A 12,312-nucleotide genomic window follows, 5' to 3' on the forward strand; every position below is an offset into this window, starting at 1 on the left:
GGAATAGCGTCGTATTTTATTAACAACTACCTTGGGAAGGAAAACATCCGTAAAGAGATAAGGGAGGGTATCAGTTGAACACTTATAAAGCTATAAATCCAGTCGCACCACACATTATTCACAATTTACATCGCGTTCGAACAAAACTATTTAATCTTCTGTGTAAATGTAAAGAGAAAGTTTTTGGGCTACATTTGTTTTTCAAAACGGACTGTAAAGTAATCTTTTATATCATCACTATACTAATCACAAAGCTCAAATTTATCAGTCAGCTAGCTGTTCTTATGGATGCAAAACTCGTAATTTTTAGGGATTTCTTTTCATATATTTAGGTTGGTTTTCGGTGTGTCTGTTAATACCTTAATTGATGGATTTTCACTACCTAACAGTAGAGCTCCATAATTACAGCAAAAATATAATTTAAAATAATAACAATAATATAAAGATACCAGCGGGGCTCAAACCACTCAAATCAATACAAATCTCAGTCAAGTCACTCTCACTTTTTGATGCGAAAAGTCACTTCATACACAATTTAAGTTATTGACGTGTTGAAACTAAATATAACGAACACACGAGACTTATTCACAATTATGTATTCGTTTCGTAACGCTTCATCAGGTAATCAATTTTGAACAACGATAATTAAATAACGATTTTATATAGTGATATTTTATTTTTTTACTATGCGACAAATAGTTGTTAATGAAAATATTTATGATCTCTTGAACGATTTCCATAACAATTAACAAAAAAAGATTCACACTCAATCTCAATTATGTACTAATTTCCTCAAAAACGAATGAAGATTTCAACTTATATTGGTTTTAAAGCGAGATAAATTGCCTGGCGAAATGCCAATCACTATTTGTGTCTGTGGTTCAATACTATCTTCGTGGGATAAATTCGTCGATTTCGAAATAAATCAGGGTAAACTCGCTTATTTATTTTCCTTAGTCTACCTTTGAGTGTCCACTTAAAATAAACAGGTATACCTATTTGATATCTACCGTTAAATGAGTTTTGCAAGATTTACACGATGCTGTAAAAGAACTAATTTATCTTCCGTATTAAGATAACGTTTAAATTTGGAAACTATTCAAAATCATGTGTCGTATGCTTATCGAGCATGTATCTTAATGAAGACCCCTTACATCAAATATTTAACATCAATTTTTAAAAAATATATAAATTCGATGCAGAAATGATTCTTCTTTGTCTCGATCGCCGCTAATCTTAGAGTTTTGTAGGCGAGGATAAAGCTGGTGGTATCCTGTAAAACCTCTACTAAGTCATACAGCTTCTCCTGCAGGCTCACAGATTCGGGCCATACATTTTCCATCAGTGTTTGTTGGTTAATGCATTACTGTTCTTTGTGCCAAGCCACTATGGAGACGGCACTTGTAAGCATCTCTTGCGCATGTGTTGGTTTAGCATATTGTGCTCTAATGCTCGTAGATTGTAAGGTGAGAACCAGTTCTGGTCTGGACTTGTGGCGGTTGCTGCCATGTCAGTTAAGTTTACAACAGCCACTTGAAGATGGTGTCTATTTCGTGTAGACTGACTCTGTTTTCTTTGTCGTCTTAAACATTCATTTTAATCAAAATCTTATAAATATTGCAGATTTGTATATATGCACTTAGGTATTGGTATCAATTTAAAAGAAGCAATTCAGTAGATGTACACGCTTATAATAAATTCTGTAGTACCATGTTTATAGCCTCCCCCCCATATTATTACTCTTACATGTGTTAACTTTTTTTATTTGTATTATGAATTCAAACATAAATTACAGCAACAGCATTCGACGAAATATTCAATGTACAGTTTTGGCAAATGAACACTTTCTGTGGATTTTTATTCATGTCAGGTTCTGCGACAATACGAGTAAACAAGGCGGTATCGGCGTAGTGCTTAGAATAATTATAAAGTCATGAACTTTATTAAAGTAAACGGCATTTAATTATTATCCTAGATCCTATCTATATGTAGGTATAATATTGGGACCATATAATGAACGCATGACACTTGTTCAACCAGAATAAAACATATAAATTCATGAAATACACGATATTAATATTTTATATATAATTGATTATTATCTACGTTCGTTTATATTGCCATGCTATAAACAAACAGCTGAGGAATGTTTTGTTGAGGTCATAATCTTGTTTATAATAAGAATTAAATACTGCTCCAGCATCTGGAGTTTCACTTCTTTATATTGGTGCAAAGATAATTATAAACCTGCGTGTACAAAACCCACATATATTTCCTAACCATTGTTTGCAAACGTAAATGATGTTACGTTAGACACATGTTAACTGGATTTCAATATTTTTTTCAGTTTTAATTATAACCCCACCAATGCCTATAATTTACTGTTCCAAGGCGATTGCACCAACAACAATTATTTTACTATTTTGTGTATACATGTCTATATTCTCATGTATAAGTCAAGCGTACGGGTTTCAATAATTTCTCTCCTGAATCTTCAATTCCACTTTTCCTACTGCTGTAAAATATAATTAGTATTACACATTATTCGTTGTTCTGAAGACAGTCAATGGTTAAAATGAAGAAGATTAAGCGTTTAAATAAGTAATAAACAAATGCATGTATAGCATAACAGTCATTAAGTAATCAACAATGTGTATGCATGAACTCGATTTATCATTTATTTTTATTTTACGATACGAGATGTATCATGAACCAAATATCCGGCGACTATAAGAAAATGAAACAATAGAAAATGTTTAAAGTAAAATAGATCAAGCTTGTCAAATACGAATATGTGTTACTGTGGTTACGTGGCCGTAAATAAAAATAACGTTTATTTCACTCAAGACATTTGTGTTATATTGTGAGACATATGATAATCTTTTAGACACGATTTGTATGAAATACACAATACACAACAATCTACATGCCGTATTACTGATAGAAAAATTCATTTTAGCATTATAAGTTATGAATGTTTACTGTCAAATTAAGTTGTAAAATAAGGTATGTTGTTTGTAATATGCATGGAGCAAGAATTGTAAACGTTAATTGCAATTTATATAATCAAACACTTTAATGTTCGGTTTGCTTTATCATTTAAATCAAACAATATGCTTTGATCTGTAAATCTGTAAATATGTATAGACTCGATTAAAACAAAATCAATACAGTTGATATAAAACGAACGCTTCAACATTTCTCCACTATCTTAAAACAATATCAAGTCCGTCTAGTTGACGCTCTTTGTGAACAAACTTGAAAATGTAGTTTGCCGGATTTATTGAAAATAAAAAAATCTTTCCACCAACTGGGAATATTGTGTGACGTTTTTTTTCTTAAAGTCGTTTCAAAAAATATATACTTCGTTAAATGCATAAATATTTTGACACATGTTACAACGAATGTTTCCATCATTGGATGTTTATATTTTGTGATGAAAACATTTTGATTACACGTACTTGATAAATGCGAATATAATAGCCCTATAAGAACTGAAGCTAGAAATATAAAAATCAAGGAAACCGCCGCCGCCACCTTGCAACTTGAAACAGATTGAAGACTCTATCAAGCAACAGGAACAGGAAAGTACTCGATTAACATTATACTTTCTATATTTTAAACGCATTATGATATAATTAAACGGGAGTTTGTATTGCGTATTCAGTATAGTTTTGGAATTCCATTTAGGGTAGTAAGTCCATGAACAATCGCAAATGCTTGAATAATATCGGTTAAATTCGGCAATTAAATATCGTGAATATATATCAATGTCTTTGTCACTAAGCACATAATTAAAAAAAAAATATGGATTATCAAAAAACTTTATTTAGTGCATAGGAACACAATAACTTATATTTTAAAATATTGATAAATATTTAATATGTGTTTTGCATATAAATATATAAGATTATCAATATGATTTATTTCTAAACCGATGAAACTAAAATTGCAAAATTAATCTATTTTGTTTGAGTTGAAATTTTAAATAGATCGTTCTAACAGGTATTTCATTTGTATTGTCTTAAAGTATAAACAATTATCTCTATAAGTGTTTTAGGATAACCACTCATTGATACTATGCGTATTTGGACTTTCGAATGAAACATCAAAAATGAATAAACGTAATATGTTTAGTATCCCGTTTTCTCCTTTCTCCTCCTAAGGCCTTCCACCATCTTAATACAGTTAAGACTTTTCTTAATGTGTTCAGTAACCCAATTGAAAACAAGTACTGGCTCAACTACAAACATATATTTCTTTATTGTCCTATTTTAAGGTGCTCACCTGAGATCCAAAGGAACAAAACTATTCTGATAAGTTAAGAATATTAAATTGGTCGCAATATAGCCAAAAAGGGAAAGCTTCACCGCCCTTGGCGGCCATAATTTTAACGAACCAGTAGCATTTTTGAATTCGGTCTAAAATTCATTAGAATACATATTCGACCAAGTTTCATAAAAAGTGGAAATAAATGTGTCTTTAAGCGTGTAATAAAGATTTTACCATAGTCATGTAAGGAAAACTGTTCCGCTTCCCTGTCGGCCATGTTTTTCAACGGACCGGCACAATTTTCTGACACAGATAACTTTTTAAGAAATGGTCTGACACAATTGCATGAAGATTATACTATAAATATGACTTCTAGAGTGTTAACAATCGTTTTCCATACATATTCTGGACGCCTGCTTGAAGATAATTTAATAAGACGAAACAGGCATTTCAAAATTTCTAACTGAATTGGATTACAGTAATTTAAATGTTATTATATTGAAATATCGGGTCTCTTTTGCAGGAATGTTGTTATTGATAAGCATGTAATATAAGGAATTCAACAGGTTTTCACAAAGGGTAATGCTGCTTAGAAAAATATGTTATGTTGATCATTTCTTTAAAATGATCTACTAGTACTCATATAAATATCTTCACAGTAAGAATAAGTTTACAGTTATCCAAACCATTCTGAAATACCCTATTGATGTTTCGTAGATTATAAACATTTTTATTTGAATACCAAAGCATCAGGTTATTTTATTGGAACAATTAGATATTTATTGATTCACAGAGGATGTGGTTTTTGTTTTTGACTTGTACAGAGATTTCAAGTATTATTATCAGGCCAATGAATAATGTGAGGTTTGTTATTTCCACTAGAACTGGGCGAGAAAATTTTCAACTCAAATGATCAAAGCAGCTTAAGTAGCCAGGAAAACTATTTAAAGCAATGTTTCAATGATTGTCATCGGTCAATTCAAATGTGTAAGGTTTTTTTCATACACAATAACCGCTTGAATGACCATTTCATATATATTTGATCTTTATTTGATTTTTTTCGACGAATTGTAACCTTTAAGTCAATTTTATCTTGATTTCTCTAAGCTTGTATAATATTTGGCATTACATTTACCTTGTGATAAACTTTGCAAAAAATGAAAGCGTGATGATCTAATGTCATAATTTTTAGATAAGCGCGTTATCATGTGCGGTGTTTTTTATTCTGTTTAATTAACATAGTTTTATGTTCTTTTAGCTCTTGTATGAGTGAATGAGATTTTATTGCAGATTAACTTGATCCTTGGAGTAACAGAGTACCACTTTAACAACTCGGCCATCCGTGCTCTTTCAGTGAGTGTTGCCTTTTTTATTTTATAAAAAGCAATCATTTTGCGCTTAGTAACGCTTTATAATTTTCAGGTTTTTAAATTTTCACAAGATGTATATAATTTTAGAGCATGGTATATGTTCATAATTACTATTACATCGAAAACAACATAACTAAAACGACGATTTGCAAATTTGAAACATTTTATTATTAATTTTATTAATTTATCAAAACGTGACAAGGTCCATTTAAATGTGCCTAATTTATACATTGGCATAAACGATAAATTTGAGAAGCATGTGTTATTGATAACATTAAAAACGGAAAATACAATTGAATAGAGTTGGGTTTTGCGTTTAAACAACCACTGCATAAAGGCAAAGCAAGAACAAAAATACTAAACCAGAATGGTGAGCGCTCGAATCGCTCAGTATTGATTGTTTGCACGTCTATGTCTCCTATAAGTTAAAGTGATTACAATGGGTATTTAAAACAGCAGACATCAACATCACACTACGGTATCTTTAATGTAAGTTTTACCTTGTGATATTATATTTAATTAGCGACCAATAACTTACAAAAGATATTGCAAAATCGTAGATAAACAAGTAATTTACACAGAGTATGCTAGGGAAAAAAATGCAACAATCATACAAGACACTAAACAACAGCAGAACTTGCTTAACTAAATCGGCTGAAATAACTATCAAAATCTTCATTTTCGTTCAATGGCACGGTACTTTAAATAAAATTAAATCAATCATAAGAAGGCCAAACCGGCTACCAAATAAGTATATATTAAACGTATAATAGTTTTTTTCCTTATTTGCACCAATCTCTATCGTTTCACGCAACATCAACAATTTACACGGAGCTGAAAACATTATTTTCTTTCGTTTCTATGAAAAGTTTACCGTTAAGAAATTTGGAAACAAACAAAAAAAATGTGTGCCGACAAAATCATTGATTATTTGTCTTAATCAAGTTATTTGTTTAAATAAATCATTTTCGCAAGCTTTTCTTAGTCAATTGAATGTTTACATAAACGATAATAAATGTTCACAAGAAAAATTAATATGGCACACACATGTAAATAGGTCGATTTTCTCTTCGGTTACGGTTTCTAGATTTTAATTATTTCGTACCGAGGCTAAATAACATAATATTTTCTTACTCTTATGTTCGGTGGCATTTAGGAGCCATAGTACGTAAATGCTATCACCTGCGCATCCTTTTGCTATATCGTGCGAACTTGTTATCTTTTATGTGCTCACGCGATAGCTATTAAATAGCAATAGTTATAAATTCAGCCAGTATGGAAAATACTGAACCATTGTTCTCAGTGCAGTAATAAAACAATGTTTTACATTTCGGTACATTTTATTTGTCCTATAATTGCGCGAAGACGTCACGCTTTATTTTTATTTCGATTTCTAACGATATAACTCGTCAATTAAAATGTATTTTCAGTATCAGTGTACGTCTTAAGTGTTTTGTGCCGCCTAATGAACAGTGATTTTTTTTTTAATGTGTGGCAAACAGGTTCGACAATTTTATTTTTGACACTTTCTAAACACGTACCTTTAAAGAAAGGGTGTAGCCAAAGAAAAATACAGAACTGCCCTTTTGGACAATTTAGAGATGTTTGCTGCGCGATTAAGCATGTAATTCTGAAAAATTGTACTTATATGAGTTACTTCTAAAATCGATGTATAAATGGTTTTTACATGCAATTGTTTTCTTTTACATTTAGCGATTGCTTTTTAACACCAATCATCCTTAAACGATTATTTTTTCAAAATGTTAAAGATAGTTGAAAACAATATTTAAAAAATAATAAGACTATGATACACCTTATTACAAATTTAAACATTTGCATCGTAAAATAGTTGAAAGAAAAGGTTTATCTACAACTCTTTCTAAATGATCACATACGAAGATAACCAAATCAATCAATCCTGTACCGCAGATATGAATAACTACTATGTTTTACTGCCATATCTTTATAGACTGTCAATATTTGTATTTGACACGCTTTGAATATCACATTGAGATTTAAATCGCTGCTTTGGTTTGAAACCAGATTATTCATTGTGTGTTTGTTTGTTTCCAATCTTCTTATATTAAGTTGCAGTTTTGCCTCTGAAAGTAAGAGTTCTTTTTAAATAGTTATGATGTTTATTAATGAAAAAGGCTACTGCAAACCGTAACGAGAACGCTTGCATAGGGCTCAACATTAACCTCAAAACCAACTTGCCCTGCCGGGCAAGTACTTAGAAAATCTACTTGCCCTGAACATAAAGACACTTGCCCAAAAATGAAATATCACATTAACTGTAAACCTCATATGTTTTGATAAAGATCAAAATGATACACCGAAAAACCTTTTTTATTTTTGCACATTTAACAAAATGATTACAGCAATTTGAGTATAATTAAAGTCTAAATTGAATGCTCTTCGTTCTTTTTTGCACGTGCCTGGGCGGACAACTAGATTATAAAATAACTTGCCCGGACCCAACTTTTACTTGCCAGGCGCAATAGGACAACTGTTAATGTTGAGCCCTGTAAATGCATTTATCATATAACTGGCTCGCATTTATTATATAACACACTCGTGAACATTTTGTTTTCTCTCCGACCACTCGTGTATTAAAATCGATGATCTACCGAAACCGACACCTCGGATATGATAGGGCACTAATATGTGCATTACACATTGTGTCGCCACCCTGTAACGGTTATTAAAAGAAGTTTATTTCATGGGCACCTAAGCTCTCATTTAGCCATGAATACTTGCAAGAATTACGTCTGTAATTAACAACAATTATAAAAGAAAACAACATAAATATATCGAAACAAATTACATCATCGGTCGGCGCTTGAAACGGCCTCAGTAAAAACTTTCCTTAGAACTAAACATATTTCGCACGACTACTTCTTCTTAGTTTGAGTGTTTATTGAAGTGTATTCATTCAAATAAACGAAAACCCAGATCTTTCACGGCATGTTTTATGTTTATGTTGTTTTTAATAGAAATAAATTAAGTAGAGCACACAACATATATTTAGCAATTTGTATACAATCGATTTAAAACAACAACAATCGCTAGCAGGATACATAGATTACGCCGCAATAGCGGATTAATAATCATTTTACATTTCGAATGAAATGCCTAAATTTGGACAAGAATATATTTCCGGAATTATCAACCAAACTTTCATATAATGATACTGAATGGAAACGTTGTGTTGAATTACTAGCTCAATAATTATCACCTATGTACCCTTGTTTAACTGTTTAACTTGCCATGTTTGACGATAAGGCTCAGGATTACGAAAATGTGAAACCAACCCTTTCATAAAATAACACTTTACTTGAGAAGAAAGTCCTCCACAGAGACGCGAAGAAGCTTAATCTCGATACGATATCTGTCTTCGTCTAACTGCTAGATAATCACGTTATGTACACTCATATATTTTATATAATGCAATTTCTAAAGATCCCAAGGAATGGCAATGTCAATTTGACACACGCGAGTGCAATATATGGTACATGGCATAATAGATGCATACATGAAAGAAATGTTTTTACAAACACTGCATAATTTGAAGAATTAATAAGCTTACTAATAAACCATACTTGCTTGGACGAAACTATATTTTTACTGCCACCAATATATATATATATATATATGAATCGCGCCATGAGAAAACCAGCACAAATGACATCGACGACGTCATGGCAAATCGTCATTTTCCTTACGTCATAATTTTCTGCGAAAAATTGATTTGCATTTGTGCGTGAGATATTTGTGTACACGTGTGTTTGATTTCGTTTGAAAGTTAAAAACTTATGGAATGGATGCCGAACTTGAGGTAAGAGCCTTAACACTATATAGATTATTTATATTATGTTTTTCGCACAATCGTCCACTGACTATGTCTATACTTGTTTTAACATTGTTTATTTAAACCTGATTTAAAAACACGTCACGCAGGCCTAGTGTTTTGCACTGGATCAGTGAATGAAAGAAACTTTGGTTGGTCGTAGAATAATGTCAGATAATAACAAGACTATTACGATATTTTGAAAACATTATTTATTGGGTAAATATGTGTTGTTGTTTGAAAATTGTAAGTTTATCGCATATTAATATCATGTTAAATGTGTGTTTACAATAATATTAAAAAAGCATATGACTACTACTAGCCATAATAAGTAAAATCTAAAGTTTAAGTAGCATAAATGGACAGATTTATAAGATGTTAGTTAAGATTAATAAGCTGTTAGTTAATGATGTTTTATTTTCATGTGGATAGCCTATTCAAAATATTTTTTTGCAACATACCGTATGGATATATTTAGATACAATATATAACAATACGTCATCACTCTACTGAGAGTAAATAGCGCAGTCGGTTAGGCAGTACGCTCAATGCTGTTTTGATTGATCTAAGCATTGGTTCGAATCGTAGAAGTTCCTACATTTTGTGTTAGTATGTACATGTTATAGAATACAACTATTATTAAATTGCCACTTAATTGTTGCTAAAAATATACTGATATACATAAATTAGCAATTGATTAAAGCGTATTTTAATATTTCAGGATTTGGAAAGTATCATCTCAGACCACTTTGGTCGTACCCCGGCGAGTACACCCGTTTGTTCCCAGACATTTGAGGCGAGTGACGAGAGCGACGTGGATATTACCAGCTACGCCTACATTTGTCAGGGTCGTGTGAGGTCTATGGTGAGTGAAAATATTGATGCGAGTGATGACAACGATAACGACAACGAAGCCGATCAAATCCATGGTCGATCACTGTCAGAAGATGAAAACCATGCTCACAACGTAACAAGCGCTGGCGTACATGAACAAGGAGAGTGTGACCCTGAAAGGTTAGCTGTAGAGCATTTCATGAAGGGATGTGGATGTGGCAGGCATTGTCAAAAGAACTTCACGCCATCTTCGGTGTATCAGTCTATTTAAGACATGCGTGAGAAGAGTAAAGATGAAAAAGAAATGTTCCTTATGGGAATTTTAAGTAATTGTTCGGATACCATCTTATAGCACACTTTGCAATTAATGGTGCTTCACTGTGTAGGGAAACTTGTCAGCTGTTTTTGACGTAAAACGTGCTGTTCTATATGCACTGATACAGACAATTAATCAGGGTGATTGTACACCGAGAACGCATCGGGAACAGAGGGCGAAAACCTAAACACGCACTAATGTTTGATGATGTAAATCGGGTTGTGTCAGTTCATCATGAACACATCCGAAGAAATCGGACTGCCATACCCAGCAGCCCCAAGGGGAAAAGACAATATTCCAATCGTCTTCCTTCCATCAAGCACAACAAAGTTGCATTTACATGCGCAATATAGCGCTGCTTGTGTAGAGCGAAATGTGCAGTGCGTGAAAATTCCAGGCATTCAAAAGCATCTGGTTGCACTGCGTTCCGCACATTAAAATTGCAAAACCAAGAGAGGACGTTTGCGGCACGTGCGAGCGACTTCGAAGTGACATCGTGGGCGCTGTGACAGAAGACGAGAAGCTACATTCACTGACAGCAATGGAGACGCACATCACTGACGCTCGCAAGGTTGTTATTTGTAATACAACTTAATTAATTAGTAAGCCTACACATATAAGTAATAATTTCATGTTTTATTTTCATCTTTTGCTGGTGTAATTAAAAATTTCTTCAGTGATAACACGAATACCAATACGAACATAGGTGTTGATAATAATGCATGCTCATATTTTACAGGAAAGAAAAGTGTACTTAAACTGTGTCCAGGATGGCCGTTTCTGACCCCGTGCGATATTGCCATTACACCTTTGACTTAAGTCAGAGTGTAAGTTTACCAAACTACGTCAGACAGATGCGCCAAATATATATTTCATGACACTCAGAAAATTGCAGATCTTTGGTTGCGATAAACAACTGAACTTTCTAATCGACAAGAACAAAACCCCTGGGAAAGATGGCAAGATGACGCACGGCCCAAACGCAGTGCTTTCCATGATAGATTGGGCACTGGAAACGAACGTCAAATACATCTAGGTCGTTCACTATTCACGCCGATAACTGTCCAGGTAATTAACAACATGGGCGTATTTAATGTGTATAACAGTTTAAGTACTATACATGTGTATTGTTTTGTATGGTACTAAGCTACGAATAGCTATTGTAAGCTGCGAAGCGCTACTATGTCAACTATGCTTTATATAATGAATATGCTTTTTTGAACGAAAATACCACACGGGTGATCCGAATTACGGCCTAAACAATAAAAAAGTGATATTATTTGTACATTCGATTTCTTTACAAAACAACACAATGCTTGGAGAATTTATAAGTGTCTTTTCATAACTGAATACAATATGCGCCATATTCTTTTTCAGGACAGAGTAAAAACAGGTACGTCATTGGATATTTTCTGTGGCGTGTCATGAAAGGTCAGCAGGACACCATCGAGTTCTTGATGCAGATTCCCGGTAAAGAAAATATTTTTGTGTTTACTTATCCATAGAAAACAATCATACCATTAGTCATAACACTTATTTTACTAAAAAAAAATTAAGACTTATTATTATATTTAGGCCACGCGCGTTGTCACGTAGACAGCGGGTTTGCCTGTGTTAAAAAGACTTACAGACGAAGCGACGTAGAGACAATGGACGAGTTGGCAGCCGTT

The 12,312-nt window shown here is 32.9% G+C and overlaps 2 protein-coding genes across 2 annotated transcripts in view; both read left to right on the top strand.

The window, feature by feature from the left end:
• Positions 1 to 5,560: 5,560 nt before the first annotated feature.
• The window catches only part of LOC127833883 (reticulocyte-binding protein homolog 2a-like), a 70,338-nt gene continuing 63,586 nt past the window's right edge, over positions 5,561 to 12,312 (top strand). Inside the window, exon 1 of the mRNA XM_052359379.1 lies at positions 5,561 to 5,625. The gene's annotated coding sequence lies outside the window, so the exon portion shown is untranslated. The remainder of the gene's footprint in view (positions 5,626 to 12,312) is intronic.
• On the top strand, positions 9,358 to 10,623 carry LOC127833884 (uncharacterized). The gene is made up of 2 exons (XM_052359380.1): positions 9,358 to 9,480; positions 10,214 to 10,623. The coding sequence occupies exons 1-2, from the start codon at positions 9,463 to 9,465 to the stop codon at positions 10,595 to 10,597; spliced, it is 402 nt and encodes a 133-aa protein (XP_052215340.1). The 5' UTR covers positions 9,358 to 9,462; the 3' UTR covers positions 10,598 to 10,623.

The sequence above is a fragment of the Dreissena polymorpha genome, chromosome 6, assembly GCF_020536995.1.
Source record: "Dreissena polymorpha isolate Duluth1 chromosome 6, UMN_Dpol_1.0, whole genome shotgun sequence".
Taxonomy (NCBI): domain Eukaryota; kingdom Metazoa; phylum Mollusca; class Bivalvia; order Myida; family Dreissenidae; genus Dreissena; species Dreissena polymorpha.